Below are 16,085 nucleotides of genomic sequence, written 5' to 3'. Positions count from 1 at the left end.
AAAATTCAAGAAATCACATTTTATGATTTTTAAAGAATGTATTTGTGTTGCACTGGTGCACATAAGTATTTGAACACCTGGCAAGCAGCAAGAATTCTGGCTCTCAAAGACCTGTTACTCTGCCTTTAAAAAGTCCACCTCTACTCCACCCATTAATCTAAATTAGTAGCACCTGTCTGAGCTCTTTAAAGACCCCTGTCCATCCCACAGTCAGTCAGACTCCAACTACTACCATGCGCAAGACCAAAGAGCTGTCAAAAGACACCAGAGACAAAATTGTGGACCTCCACAAGGCTGTAAAGGGCTATGGGGCAATTGCCAAGCAGCTTGGTGTAAATAGATCAACTGTTGGAGCAATTGTTAGAAAATGGAAGAGGCTAAAGACGACTGTCAGTCTCCCTAGCACTGGGGCTCCATGCAAGAGCTCTCCTCGTGGGGTATCACTGATAAGAAAGGTGAGAAATCAGCCCAGAGCTACAAGGGAGGCGCTGGTCAATGACATGAAGAGAGCTGGGACCACAGTTTCAAAGGTCGCTGTCGGTAGAACACTACGCCATCATGGTTTCAAATCATGCATTGCATGGAAGGTTCCCCTGCTCAAGTCATCACATGTCCAGGCCCATCTGAAGTTTGCCAATGACCATCTGGATGATCCACAGGAGGCATGGGAGAAAGTAATGTGGTCAGATGAGACCAAAGTAGAACTTTTTGATTTAAACTTCACTCGCTGTGTTTGGAGAAAAAATAAGGATGAGTTGCATCCCAAGAACACCATCCTTACTGTGAAGCATGGGGGTGGTAAAATCATGCTTTGGTGGTGCTTTTCTGCGAAGGGACAAGACGACTGCACTGTATTAAGGAGAGGATGAATAGGGCCATGTATTGTGAGATTTTGAGCAACAACCTCCTTCCCTCAGTCAGAGAATTGAAGATGGGTCGTGGCTGGGTCTTCCAACATGACAATGACGCAAAGCACACAGCCAGGATAACCAAGGAGTGGCCAGACGTAAATCCAATAGAAAATCGTTGGAGGGAGCTGAAACTCCATGTTGCTCAGCGACAGCCCCAAAACCTAACAGATCTAGAGGAGATCTCTGTGGAGGAGTGAGCCAAAATCCCTGTTGCAGTGTGTGCAAACCTGTTCAAGAACTACAGGAAACGTTTGACCTCTTTAAATTGCAAACAAAGGCTTCTGAACCAAATATTAACACTGGTGTTTTCTCAGGTGTTCACTGTGCAGCAGTGCAACACAAATACATTCTCTAAAAATCATACAGTGTGATTTCCTGAATTTTTTACCATGATTCCTAAGTGGGAGAACTTGCAAAATCGCAGGGTGTTCAAATACTTATGTTCCTCACTGTATACATAAAACAAGTATACTAGTATGTGACCTGTTATCCAGAATGATGGGGACCTGGGGTTTTCCGGATAAGGGATAAAGATATAACCTCAATAGGATTGTTTTGCCTCCAATAAGGATTAATTATATCTTAGTTGGGATCAAGTACAAGTTACTGGTTATTATTACTATAGAGAAAAGGAAATTATTTTAAAAAATTAGAATTATTAACTTATAATGGAGTCCATGGGAGACGGCCTTCCCATATTTTGGAACTTTCTGGATAACAGATCCCATACCATTATGATAAGAGTCACAAGAGTTTTTTTTCTGCTAGGTGAATTTTGCCAGTGAAGAAACACTACACATACTCCTAAGGCTCCATAGAACAAAACAGACAAGGTGGGGCTTTCTATATACAAAATACCGCTGAATACACCAGGAAAAGTGGAATCACCACAAGTGATTGTATTCACCGATACCCTGGGCTGGTGGTCATGTTACCAAAAGGCCAGCGATCCTTTTCAGTCTTATTTCTTTGTGCCAGCTGCGCATGCACAGTAGAGCCAAAAGCTGCACTTTAACAAAAAAAAAAAAAAAAAGTGTCAGCTTTTTGACTCTACTGCGTATGCACGGGCCACAGGGTTGTATCAAAAGGAGAAGAAAGGAAGAGAATGGCTCACCTGCATGTACTCTGGGCTGGTGAGATTTTCTCCTAACAGGAGCACCAGTCTGGGGTATCAGATAAGCGATCTTAATCAATGGGGGGTGCCTAATATTTTGGCACCTCCCACTGATTTCAAATTTCCTTCTTCTTTAAGCATGCCCCAGTTAGCCATGATGGATAGTAAAAATATAGTTCCAAATATCTACAGTAGCAAACATTCAGTGCTGTAGCGAGGGGTTTGAATACTTTAACAAAGTAGTTGTTATACATATGCTCAGGGCTCATCTTAGTCACCCTGATATGAGCTAAGGTGAGCCCTGAGCATATGTATAACAACTACTTTGTTAAAGTATTCAAACCCTCACTACAGCACTGAATGCTTGCTATCTTAGATATTTGAAACCATGGATGAAATAGGAATATGTAGATGTACAAATATCTAAGGTAGCAAAAAAGCGAGATGCTTAGGGCTTATCTTAGTCACCCTGATTTGAGCTATGTATAACTACTTTGTTAAAGTATTCAGACCCCTTATTACATTACTGAATCTTTGAATTACATATGAAAACTACAACAATTCAGTCTCATGACAAAAAGCTTGATGACAAAATCTCCATCTTATACATAAACAGATTTATACAGCTGATCTGGCCCTTTTAAACCAACCAGCAGAGCTACTATGTGTTTTCCTCATCCACCTGCATCCTGCATCATCCTGATTAAGAGATCAGCAACTTATCCAGCCAGTACAAACACCTACATGTTCCTGGCTGTTAAGGCATACTTAGTAATACTATGATCTCTTCATTTGTTCAGTTAACCCACTAACATCCCCAGGCATAACTCTAGGGTGTTTTTCATTCTTTCACGGGCAAAAAAAAAAAAAATAGATCGGATGATGATATACCAAATATATCAAAGAAAGATTAAGAAATTAAAAATCAACTTATACTTTATTTCAGTGTTAAAGGTCTTATCTATGGCCAAAAAGCACATAATATTACAACTGAAGTAGAAGTCAACTAGGATTGTTACTATGACGCATTCACAATAAAGTAACATTATGCAAGATGTTATATTCTCAGTGCTAGCAGCACTGCAATCCAAAATGCAGCACAAAATCTAATTAGAGACAGAACTATAAAGGTGTCACAATATATAATTTTAGTGTGCATCAGCAAGCTGATCTGTGGAGTTATGGTTCTAGACTGAAAAGCCACATAGTAATATGTAGTCTTGATATAAACAATCTTATAAAGGTCAAAATTAAGAGCTCAAATTTAAGATGAAATATAACAGCTCATATACTAGTTTATGCATACTTTCCACCTGTCCCAATTTTTGGGGACAGTCCTGATTTTAACAGCTCAGCCCGCAGTTCAGGATTCTTATTTCCCTTTGATCTCCTGCCCTGAATGCCAAAAAAAGATACAAAGTTTCTCAAACTTAAATAAATAAGTAGGCTTTCAGCACAGAGATCAGAATACACAAACACCAGCACTTTGATAGAATTGTAACTAATAAACTAATCAGGTCTCTTGGGGGAACTGAGACATCTTAAAAAGGGCAATTTCACCTTCATTAGCAAAACTGTAATAACACAAAACAAATGCCCAAAACCCACAGAAATGTGTTCAAACTTTACAGAACCTGCCAAATATTGAAAATGTGAGTGGTTATTAGGGGCATGGTCACAAAAACAAGCATGGTCAAAATTTTCCACCATGGCATTTCTTTTTGTCCCTCTGCATTTTTCAAATGTTGTGAGGTATGGTTTATGAATTAGTATATTGTCTAATTTTTTGATTTATTAGCATTCCATTCTACAACTGGTGGTTTAAAGAAGCAGTACAGCCCTTATTTTACACAAGCTCAAATTAAACTAAGATTATAGCACAGCAGTGCAAAAAAAAAACAAAAAAACCCTCTATGATGGCCAATGCATTTTGCTAATTGTTACATCTTTCAACGCATTTTGCCATTTCCAACAGGCAGTAAATACTCAACACAACTGAAGTAAACCCAGCCCCTTTTTAGCAGTGTTTAGTAGTAACATTTTATACGCCTGCAGCAGAGAAAGATTGTTGAAATCTGAAAAAGGCACCATATATGCAAGAATTCATTAAAGCAATACAATAAATTTGTATTCTGGAACATCTCTTTATATGAACAACTTTAACCATTGTAGAATTGAAAGGACTAACACAATAGTTTACCTCATCAAAACCTGCTTGCTGCAGGTCATGAAACATCTGCCTGTTGATCTCTGAATTTCCTCTTGGAGATGAGCCTGACACATTGGCAAATGGTAGAAGAGAATTCCGAATTTCAGCTAGTGCCTTATGATAGGTACCGAATTTGGTGGTACTGCGCCCTTGCCTGGAATCCTCTGCTTTGGCCGACAGCTGCTCGTTCTTGGCTACATCAGATGGTTTTGGCAGGTGACGGAGGCTCTCGCGAATTTCTAGCAGCATTTGTCTGCTGCTGCCAGTGTAGTTGCTGGCTGGAAATGTTTTGGGCCTCATCTGTCTGTAACCCTCGGGCTTTTCCCCTCTCTTCATGAAAACACATGAATCTGCGTCACTTCCACACACAGAATTAAAATTGTAGCCAATTTTGGCAGTTCAAAGTAAAAGTTAAAGTTGGATAAAGGTGATGTTTTTAGTCCCCTTTATTTAGTGGACGAGAGGAAAAACAATTAACTAAACAATATGTAGACCTTTAAAATGAAAAAAAGCAAGACAATTAGTAAAGTAACAGACACCTGTAGTCAACATAAGAAAAGCAGCTTGTGATGAAAATGTAATATCAATATTTATTAATCCATGTACTCTTCTAGTAGTATGTGCAATTGAATAATCCCAAATAGAAAACTGCCATTTTAAAGGAACAGTAACGCCAAAAAAAATGAAATATTTATTTTAAATAAATAAATAAAATATAATGCACTGTTGCACTGCACTGGTAAAATTGTGTTTGCTTGAGAAAAACTATAGTTTATTTAATCTAATTTAGTCTTTCTAAATCAAACACACAACTCTTACCAGTGCAGGCAACATGGTGGTAGCTATTTAAACAAACTGTAGTATAGGGGGCAGACATTCAGGCTGAAAAAAAAAAAAAAAAAGAGAAAAGACATTTGCACTTTGCTGGTAGAATATCATTAGTTACTTTGGCAAGTGCAGTGTGTTGAGAATGGAGTCAGGAGTGAGATGGTGATTTGTAAACAAGCCTTTCCAACAGCTTGGACACAAACAGAAGGAGACTGAATGATAGCAGGTATGTGAGCAGAGATCAAGTAAAGCTTTTTCAAGAATGGGTGTGATTAGTGCTTGTTTGTATGAAAATGGAAAAGTACCAGCAGAAAGTGAATGGTTAAGCAGGTGGGTAAGTGCAGGGCTGAGTGATCAGATATTGAGTGAAGGAGGTGAAAAGGTATGGGGTCAAGGGTGCAGGTTGTGGGTTAGGAGCAGACCAGAAGTTTGCTAACTTCCTTTACTGTTACAGGGATGAAAGAATGTAAAGTATATCTGACTGTATTGCAAGTTAATTTAAGATTGACATAAACTGGTATACTATTTTGTCCTGAGCAACGCCTTGAGCAGTGACAGTAATGAGTGGAGGATGTGGTGGAGGGCAAGGCAGCAGTTAATGTGGCACGTAACCTGCTTTTTGGAAGGGTAAGAGGGGGTAACCATGTATTTTATGTGTGAGTACACTCCTGCCTCTCACTGTATAATGTATTTTGCATGTGGGGTTATTGTTCTTGGAAGTCTCTATATCATTATTTACAAGTGTATATAATATGGCCTTTACTGTACAAGCTGACACAGAAAGGCTAAACCTATTGTAATACTAGGCTTTACAACATATATTCACTTGCCAGAGAAATGCCTTAAACCACACATGCTAAAAGCCAGCAAAAGCCAAGATGCCCCATTAACACACAATAATTTTAAATGGAAACACCTCGAGTGATGAACATGAAGCAGTGAAAGGTAGAACTCCACCAATAACCATACTTAGTCAAATTACATTTCATGTTATCAGAAGCTGTGACAGGCAGACATACTGTAGCTGTTTTAACCATTGCTGGTTTTCCCTGACCACAGTGTCAGCATAACCCCCCACATCCTACCCATGTGATGTAGCACTTAAGGTAGACATACACTGTAAGATCCACTCCTTTGGCGAGGTTACCAAGTGAGTGGATCTTCTCCTGATATGCCCACCTACGGGAGGGCTATATATGGGGCTAATTCGTTTGCATTAAAACGGCGGGCATAGCCGCTGTCTGTTCGGGGACCACATCAACGAGCTGATGTGGTCCCTGATCCGACCGAAAAATCAAACCTGCCAGTTCGAGATCTGGCTGATTTCATGCCAAATGTCGGTCCAGGAGGACCATCATTGGTGCCCATACACAGGCAGATAAGCTGTTGAATTGGTCTAAAGGATCGATATCAGCAGCTGAAATTGGCCCGTGTATGGCCACCTTTAGGGGAATTGCAGATTGGGTGATGTCAGAAAACTTTACACTTCATGGGTAACAAAGCATCCAAAAACACATTTGAACTGCACCATATGTAACTCATCACAGATAAAACTCTCTTTTTTTAATTTATTTATTTATTTTTTTAACTGCTCCAAAATGTTCTGTTCTGCATGTTTGCTGAACAAAGTAAGAAGTCCCTTTTACAAGCGGCAATTTACAGAGGACGTTATTCGGTTGTATTTCTGGTTGCTTTGCTGCTGTGAGGAGAATGATTTCATGTGGGCAACAAAATGCCCTCATCTGCCATTGGGCGGTAACATCAACAGGAGAGCACTAATAACTGATGTGTTGTGAAAAAAGCACTTCTCCACATGACAGTATCCCTTTAAAATACAGACATAAGGGTAAATTTGCAGCCTCTCTTTACTGCTGCCTTGCAAAGGGATGTCAGTAAAACCGCCTCCCTCAGCTAATGTGAACAGAGCCTCATCTGTTCAGCCTGCCCTCAGAACAAAGGACAGGCAAGAAGAATACAACTCTCCCAGACACCTGTCCGGAAGAAATCTGCTGTTTTAACGGATAGGAGCTCCAGATTTCTATCCTGCTAATGCTACCCAGCTTATGGCTAATAATAACATGCTGGTGTATTTTAATGGATTGAGAAGAGGCCAAAACTGCCCATGGTGGCTCCAATTTATGTTGCAGTTTATGGTTTTAACTGCAGCTGCAGTCCAGCCTTGAAATGCCCACGTCAGCCTGTCATTATTCTGATTAAATCAAGTAAAATAAGCTGTGGCTGAAACATACAAGAAGCGTTCATGTGAGTATTTCAAGACACGGTGGTCCAAGTTTTATTGCTCCATGTACACCATTCAAGCTTCCTCTAAGTTAATATTACAAGGATATTTTAGCTTCTGTGGACTCCTGGAGGAAAAAAGACTGTGGGGCTCAGTTATCAAAAAAACAAAAAAAAACTATTTGCACCAGGGCAGAAACCCACTGCAACCACGGTGACTTTTTCAACTAGGAGCAATAACAGCAAAAGTAAGGTTGGCCATACACAAGCCAATAAAAGCTGCTGACTTGGTCCTTCCAACAGGCCTGACCGACCAATATCTGGCTAAATTGTTAGATTCACATCTGCTTATTGATGCAGCCCACATCCTGATTTACACAGTTTTGATAAGTGACCCCATTGTGTCCGAATACTGCTAATATATACAAAACTGATAAATTACCTGCCTACTTTCTAAAACAGTACAGGTGACTATTAAAATGCTGCAATGCACATTTTTGGCCTCAATGCATCCACCGGTCATTGTGCACACAGGGTGTATTTAACTTAGGTACATATTTTCGTGCATCATTTCTTTCCAGTGTTTGCAGTGACAGGCGGATGTCACTCATGTCACTAGTTAGAGAAAAGAAGTTTGGTGTGTTAATGAAGTATTTTCCACCAGGGCAAAACTTACAGCATTTAAACAAGTTTTGCTTAGTAAGGCAAAGAAAGCAATCATAATTAACAAAATTCTGGATAGTGGCTGAACTGATTCATTGAGGTCTTGGGTTGATAAATATTTTTACCTTAAGAATGTCTACTAATAGAAATACATAAAATCCTACAAATAAGAACACCTGTGTGAAATATAATTTGAATAATTGTGAACACATATCAATCATATGGCCCCCAACATTTATTGCAAATAATCATAACCTGGCCACACTATTCCACACCTAGAAAAATGCATAACTGTCTATGTAAAAGCAAATTACCACCATTTCATTTTCTGGAAAAAGAAAACTTCTGTGTGCACTATCTATATCTTGTGAAACCTTTTTTTCACAGAACTACTGTATTATCCGAGTTTGGAGATAGCGCTGGTGGTGCACCTAGACATTCTATCCAAGCGTTCTGATCTTACTTTGCAGACTTCTTTGTTCTTAACTAGAACTGGGTTCACTTTCTAACGAATAGTCATTCCATGTCTAAATTAATCGATCAAGAACACGAAAACGGTACAGTATTACGAACATCGAACAACACTCGATCACAACTTTTGTTTCTTACTTCTGCAGAAAAACTACTCGTTTTTCACGGCACAGTCCCCTCCTAAACAAACAATTCGTACATACCACCACCCAGGTTCACATGCACTTTTAATTTTTTGAGCAACTAAATTACTCCTCACAAATAAAGGGTTACTTACCAGTTACTTCACAAATCATCCCAAAACCTCAGCCATTTTGAGCTTTGGGCTTATATGACTTGTAGATTCCCGGATGTAACTTTTCCCCCTTCACAACCTCCGGTTCCTCCCACTGTCAACTGCCGGCTGCCCGCCTACACGCAAGAGCGTTTTGACTTCATCACGGAACAGTCACGTCGGAGTCACGTGATGCTGACGCCACAAATGTGCATTTCTTCACTAGGAAGTGGTTTGAAGTACTGTACGGAGCAGCCAAATCTGTTTGTTTTGGTGCCTTGAACGCCTTTTGTAGGTGTCGTTGGTCGTTATTTGAAAGTAAGTCACTTTTACTTCCCTATACTTTTTTCTTCCCTATACTTTTTTCTTCCTACTTGTACTGTGTCCAAACTTCATTTTTACGTATTTGGTTTCTGCTTAGGGTCTAGGTCATCTGGGGGTTCCGAAAATAGTCTTGCAGGCTGGGTGGATAAATCTTCTTAGATAACTGTTTCAACTAGAGGTTTGGGAAAGGAGGTTTTCAACTAAATACACAGAACAGATATGGTTACTGTTTAAAATTATATCAGATTACTACCACTACTTTTAAAGGAATTGTTCAGTGAAAAAACTGGGTAGATAGGTTGCGCAAAATAAAAAAAAATGTTTTCAATATACTTAGCCAAAAATATAATCTTTAAATACTGGGGTGAGCAGATGTCTAGCCAGAACACTACTTCCTTCTTTGCATCTCTCTAACCTGTTAAAAGTTGGTAGCCAATCAGTGACTTAAGAGAAGGTGGGGGGCAAGTTTGACCTTAATGCCTATATATAACCTGCCTAACTTTTAGTTGGTCCAGAGGAAGGCAAAAAAATCCATAAACCCCTGATGCCTCTCTAATTTGCCACAGAGGGTGAAAGAAAATTCCTTCCTGACTCCAAGATGGGAATCGGACCAGTCCCTGGATCAACTTGTACTAAGAGCTATCTCCCATAACCCTGTATTCCCTCACTTGCTAAAATGCCATCCAGCCCCTTATCAGTTGTATCAGTATGACTGGGAGGGAGTTCCACAACTTCACAGCTCTCACAGTAAAAATTCCTTTCTGAATATTTAAACAGGACCTCCCGTATTCTAAACCGGGTCGGTGTCCCTGTGTCCGTTGAAAGGACCTACTGGAAAATAAAGTATTTGAGAGGTTATTATATTATCCCCATATATATATATATTTTTTTTTTTTTATTTATGCATTTATAACATATAACAACATGAAACATTGACACTGGTTCTACAAGCGTGTTTTTGGTCAGGATATATACAGTACATTGGTTTAAATAATCAGTGATATCCTACTCGAGGTAATGTTCAACTTCTGTTAAAGAAGGGGAGGATTTGGGATTACCAGCGGAGGTTCAGATTCCCAGGGAGGATCCTGTGGCATTATTCCATGGCTTCAACCCATGTTCCCCATACCTTGTCATACTTTTGGGGGCATCCCCTTGCTATATAGGTGAGTTGTATCAGTGGAAGAAGGGCTTTAAGTAAATTGAGCCAGCTGGCAATTGTCGGGGGAGAGTGTGCCATCCATTGAAATAGGATACTTTTCCTGGCATAAAACAGTAATGTTCTACAGAGGATGCGCAATGCTGATTTGGGAGTAATGTCATGCAAAATGCCGAATAGGCAAACCTTGGGATTGAGTATTTTAGGTAGGGATGTTGTGTTTTGGATGTGGGCTAGGATCTGATTCCAAAAGTGGTGTATTTGTGGGCATGACCACATTAAGTGAAAGTAGTTGGCCTCGGGGGCACCACATTTATGGCAATGGGACGAATTGCGGATTCCCATATGATGTAGACGTAGAGGGGTCAAATGGAGCCTGTGTATGATTTTGAACTGGATTAACCTGTCTCTCTTGTAGAGATCAGATAGTCATAGGCCCTGTCTGTCGCTTCCTCCCAATCTAAACTGTCTAGCTCCGGTATGTCTTGGTGCCAAGCTTTTTGAGCTGTGAGAAAGGGAGACTGGAGGGTAGAGAGGAGCAGGGAGTATAGTGTGGTGATCAGTTTTTTAGTGGAGGGATTTCGGAGGGTGGTTTCAAGCTTCTTCGTGAGCACAAAGGGGAGTTTGGTTCTCTGGAACTGGTGTCGGAAGGCTTGTTTGAGTTGTAGGCATGAGAACCAGGGTTACAGCTCTCCTGTGTCTGTATGTCTGATCTGGTTTCTAGGTAACAGGGCCCCAGCATGGGTCACATCTCCCAGTGTATGTATGCCTCAGTGAGGCCACACTCGGTATGGGACAATTTGTTGAAAGTTTGGTAAGTAGGAGTTTCCCCACAATGGGAGGCCCGGGGATAGGATTGGGGACTTCAATTTGTATAGGTGTAGTATCTTTTGCCATGCTTTGTAGGGTGTCACGATGACTGGGTGATTGGTTTGGATATCTGATAGTTTACGAAATGGGATATATTTCAGTGACTCCATTGAGCTAGCTAGGGTTGCCTGTAGTGGAACATTGGGGTTGGTAAGGTCAGGAGAGAACCACCATTGGACATAGTAAACCTGTGCGGCTAAGGAGTACAATTGGCAGTGTGGAATGCCTAGGCCGCCCTCTGTAATTGGTGCTCTAAGCTTGGCTCTGGAGAATCTGGGAGGTTTGTTGGCCCATAAGAAGGCAGTCTGTGTTTTATCTAGAGAGGTGAAAATTTGGGCGGAATGAAAATAGGTGAGTTATGGAAAATATAGAGAAATTTAAGAAGGAATATCATATTAAGCAGGTTGATTCTGCCCCAGATAGATAGGGGGAGATTGGCCCATATCAGCAGTTTCTCTTTCATGGTTTTAACAATAGGTTCTAAATTGTTGGGGAATACGCTAGATTTGTCCCAATTGATTCTCAAACCGGAGAAGTACCCAAAATGTTTCACTATGCGTAAGGCTGTCTGTAGTGAGGCCCCAGGGGAGTCCAAATACAGTAGGACATCGTCAGCATACAAAGATATACGTTCCTCCACAACCCCCAAGTTGAGACCTGTTATGGCTGGAGAGTGCCGGATCAGAATGGCGAGGGGCTCTATTGCTAAAGCAAATAGGAGAGGTGACAATGGGCAACCTTGTCATATACCTCTGGGGATAGACATCTATTTACGTTAACTCTTGCTGTTGGTGCTTCATATAGCATTCCCACCCATTTAATAAACTGTACGCCGAGGCCAAACCTCTCGAGAAGTTTCAGGAGGTAGGGCCATGCGACAAAGGCTTTGGCTGCATCAAGTGAGACTATTACGCGTGAACCTTTATTGGTATGGTTGGAATGAATATTGGTAAATAGCCTGCGAATATTTATATTAATGGATCTGTTTGGCATAAAGCCATAAATCGCCCATAGTGATTGGTTGTTAGATCTAATATCTCCATTGGGATGCCCTTGCGAATTAGAATGGAAACGCCTCTGGCATGGGAGGAGAAGGTGGCATGGTAAGTATGAGCCACCATCAGCCATCAGCCTTTGGCCCACCAGGTGGGTTTCCTGTAATAGTAAGATATCAGGTGCATATTTTTTGACATAATCAAACATCAGTGCCCATTTGAATTTGGAATTTAGACCCCTAATATTCCAAGAGAGTACCTTAAGTGAATCCTTCATCTTGGAAATTAATTGATATTAGTGGTATTAATTATTATTGTGGCTCTCAGTATAATAGTATTATCTAGTATTGCCTTGGTACAGAGGTAGTTCTCCTGGTGTCACACTTAGGGCTCTGGCACACGGGGAGATTAGTCGCCCGCGGCAAAACTCCCTGTTGGCGGGCGACTAATCTCCCCGAGTTGCCTACCCCTGCCATCCCACCGGTGAACATGTAAGTCGCCGGCGGGATGGCAGACGCGGCGGCGCGATTTCGCGCAAATCGCCCCACCGCGTCTGCGACTTACATGTTCGCCGGTGGGATGGCAGGGGGAAGGCAACTCGGGGAGATTAGTCGCCCGCGAACAGGGAGTTTTGCCGCGGGAGACTAATCTCCCCGTGTGCCAGAGCCCTTAGTGTTAAGTGCTGTCAGGTAGCAGTGATGGCGTATCCATATGGAGGGATATTTCTCCCAGTAGTATTTGGCCAAAGGAGGCCCGTTGTATGTGTCCAATATGTGTAATGTCAGTGGTATTGAGTTCAAGTGTTTGGCCCTGATATATCAGTAGTTAGTAGTAGTAGTAGTCTCATCTGTCATATTAGCAAGTTATGTTTGTTGCCCTTGCATTCTGTTAGTTTTGTCGATTGGGACTGGCTCTGGGTGATTGGGGCCCCCGAGTATCTAGCCAGTCGCTGGCCTCTTGCGGGGTCTGGAAGAAGAGGGCTCTTATCACCGGCTTGGTCCCTCAATTTGGCTGGATATAGCATGCCGTATTTCAAGTTGGCCTCGCGGAATTGTCGTTTGACTGCTGTGAAGGTTCCTCGTTGACGCTGTAGTTCCGCTGAGAAATCTGGGAACACTGAGACTTTTTTCCCATCCACCATGACATCTGGGCTTTGACGTTCCGCCTGGAGTATTGCATTGCAATCTCTAAAGTTGAGGATCCAGATTATAAAGGGTCTGGGGGGACCGCCCGGGGGGGGCTCCTACCAGGCACTCGGTGAGCTCTTTCAACTGCATAGAATTGTGAGAGGGGGGCTAATGGAAAGGAGTTTTTAAGCCATCCTTCAGCGAAGGCCACTGGGTCTGCACTCCAGGAGGCCCACAAGACGGACGTTTTTGCGCCTTTGTCTGTTCTCATAGTCATCTAGTTTGTCCATGCAGGATTTAAGTTTTGTGTCAAGGCAGGTTAGTGCAGAGAGAAGTGGGTTGCAGGTCTCTTCCAGAGTGGATATTCTGTTCTCTGTTTCCTTGTCCCGCTCACGCATGTTCTGTAGATCTGCCCGCAGCAGGGAGAGGTCCGTCTTTACCTCTTCGAGCTTAGTGGATAGTGATGTCCGGCAGTCAGTTATAGCATCCAGGGGTAGTTGAGTAGCAGCCTCCGGCTGAGGCGGTGGAGGGGAGGGAGGGTTGCTTGGCTCCGTGTGGACCCTTTTGGGGTCAGCGCCATTTTGAGGGGGATGCCGTGCAAATTGTTCAAGTTTAGAGGCCGTATCCGACTTTGTTTTCTGTGTCTTGCTGCCACCCAAGTATGAGTATAGTAAACGCTAGGGTACAATAAAGATGACGTATCAGAGACTGCCAAGTTCAGGATTGGGCACGCCTGCTTCAGTATAGTTGTTTAGCTTGCCATCCCTGCGCCATCAGCATTCTTTGCAATTTTGACTTTACAAATGTTCATTTCCCAGCACTTTTATGTTCCAGGGTTACTGCAGTTGGTCAGGTAGTTGTTGTGGGAGCTATTCCTCACCCTGAGTTTGGGCTTATCAATCTATAGTCCTGCAGCCGGCTGGTGGTTATATGTATTGTGTATAGGATCAGAATCTGCAGATTGTATTCAGTAGCTGTTATGCCACCCTGTGTCCTGTTCCCTTGCAGCCAGTCGATGTATGGCAGGGTAGAGGCTTGTAAGCCTGTTTGATAAACAGATTGGGCTCCTGTGACAGTCTGGAGTTATCTGTCTCTTATATTCTGCAGGTTTGTGCTGAGAAGGGTCCTGTGCTGTTGTGGTGGGGTCTTACTAATGAAGCTGCTCTGCAGGACTTTAAGGTGTTAAGAGGGGAGCCCCAGGGGTCCCAAGGTTTGTCCACCCCTTCTCTATCTCCCTATGTACCTCTTCTTTTGTTGGCGCGTTCACAGTGCCGCTTCCGGTAGGCCTCCGGTGGGGAGCGCAATCACGCGAGTCCCTGGCTTCTCGCGTCTACTAGGCCGCACTCAATTCTAGCTTTGGACAGGGCCAGGAGGCTCCGCTTTTCCTGGAATAAGCCAGTCGAGTGTTCTGTGAGCTGCCTGGATGAGGATGGGAGACTTTGGATGGGTTATGGCAGGTGGATGGGACCAGATTGAAAGTTTCTCCCTGGGAGCTCTCTAGAACACGTCCATGTTGGTAGTTGGCTAGCCACGCCCCCCCTTATATATTTTTACATAGTTATCATGTCACCTCTTAAGCTCCTCTTCTCCAGTGTAACCAGACCCAACTTGGCCAGTCTTTCTTCATAACTGAGACTTTCCTTACCCTTTTCCAGCTTAGTTGCCCCTCTCTGGACCCTCTCTAATTCAGTGTCCCGTGTGAGCACTCGAGACCAAAACTGAATGGTGTATTCTAGATGGGGCCTTACCAGCACTCTGTAAAGTGGAAGAATAACCACCTCCTCCCATGACCCTATGCCGCTTTTAATGCATCTCAAACCTTTGCTTGCCCTAGCAGCTGCTGCCTGGCATTGCTTGCTACAGCTAAGTTTATTATCTTTAAGGACTCCAGTATGTAAAATATGGCATTTCTAATATGGTTTAATCCTCATTTAACTTGCCTACACTGAGAAGGAAAGGCATTTTGGCATTTTATGAGTTACAATAGTGCAAGCTAGAATGATATATTTATTCTGCAGAAAACTTTACCATACCTGAGTAAACAGCCCTAGAACCTCCCTGTGTTTTCTTAAGATAGCAGCTTCCATTTTAGCTTGCTTTCAATAGCTTCCGTGCTGCAGCTCTAGCTGCTGGTAGCTAAGATTACACAGAGATGGGAGGGGGAGGAGGAAAAGGGAGAGTGAGAGAGGAGCAAACTGAGCCCTGAAGGATTTTTCTTAGAGCAGGAAGTCTGATACCAAAGAAATCCTGTGTTCCTTTTGATAAAGGACTCAGTGCAGCTTTTCTGTGAGTGCTTATGGCTTTATTTACATGGATCTTTCTGATAAAGCTTACTTAGTTTTTACCTTTTTTTTCTCCTTTAAATTATATTCTATATTGCGACTAAGTGGAGCCAAAGTTCCCAATATAATTATCTGCAATTGCTTAAGGAAGTGTGGTCAAACACTATGCCAGTTGCAGCTTCAGGTATTCGCTATGGTACATCGTGCCTCATTGCTTTACCATAGGAATTCCAGCTGGGGGGGCATACACAGCCCTTGGGCTTGAGCAATTGCACATGCTCTTGCCCATATCTAGAGGGTGGGTTTCATAAAAAGTGCACTGAAGTCACTTTGCTGTAAAGGTGATGCAACAGGAAAGTATTAGTCATAGGTAAGAAATATAAGGTGGAGTACAATATGTTTGATAACTGATTACCGTTTGTTAGTTTGAAAAACCATTTTATGAGTATTTCTCTACCTATGTAAGTTTTGGGATATTTGTTAGTGTGACGTCACATACACATCCGCTGTTCTTGTATTTTCCCGCTACTGGGGTTATTTATGGTTTGTTATCACTCTGTTTGGCAACTTTGAGAAAGGCTGAGGTTCAGCCGAAACGTCAGTTCACCAGTTGAATAAAC

The 16,085-nt window shown here is 42.2% G+C and overlaps 2 protein-coding genes across 3 annotated transcripts in view; one reads left to right on the top strand and one right to left on the bottom strand.

Annotated features, from left to right (window-relative positions):
- The window catches only part of lats1 (large tumor suppressor kinase 1), a 58,975-nt gene extending 50,161 nt beyond the window's left edge, over positions 1-8,814 (bottom strand). The window contains exons 1-2 of one of the 2 annotated variants that reach the window (XM_018094273.2): positions 8,712-8,814; positions 4,226-4,728 (exon numbers count right to left, since the gene is read on the bottom strand). In XM_018094273.2, the coding sequence (XP_017949762.1) occupies positions 4,226-4,570 (345 nt within the window). In that variant the 5' untranslated portion in view covers positions 4,571-4,728; positions 8,712-8,814. The remainder of the gene's footprint in view (positions 1-4,225; positions 4,729-8,711) is intronic. The other variant, XM_018094274.2, reaches the window with a different exon arrangement.
- A 171-nt stretch (positions 8,815-8,985) lies between these two features.
- katna1 (katanin p60 (ATPase containing) subunit A 1) overlaps positions 8,986-16,085 on the top strand; it is a 49,860-nt gene continuing 42,760 nt past the window's right edge. The window contains exon 1 of the mRNA NM_001078965.1: positions 8,986-9,026. The gene's annotated coding sequence lies outside the window, so the exon portion shown is untranslated. The remainder of the gene's footprint in view (positions 9,027-16,085) is intronic.

This window comes from Xenopus tropicalis, chromosome 5 (assembly GCF_000004195.4).
Source record: "Xenopus tropicalis strain Nigerian chromosome 5, UCB_Xtro_10.0, whole genome shotgun sequence".
Taxonomy (NCBI): Eukaryota; Metazoa; Chordata; class Amphibia; order Anura; family Pipidae; genus Xenopus; species Xenopus tropicalis.
Note: the sequence above shows the minus strand (reverse complement) of the source record. Positions and strands in the feature narration are given on the sequence as shown.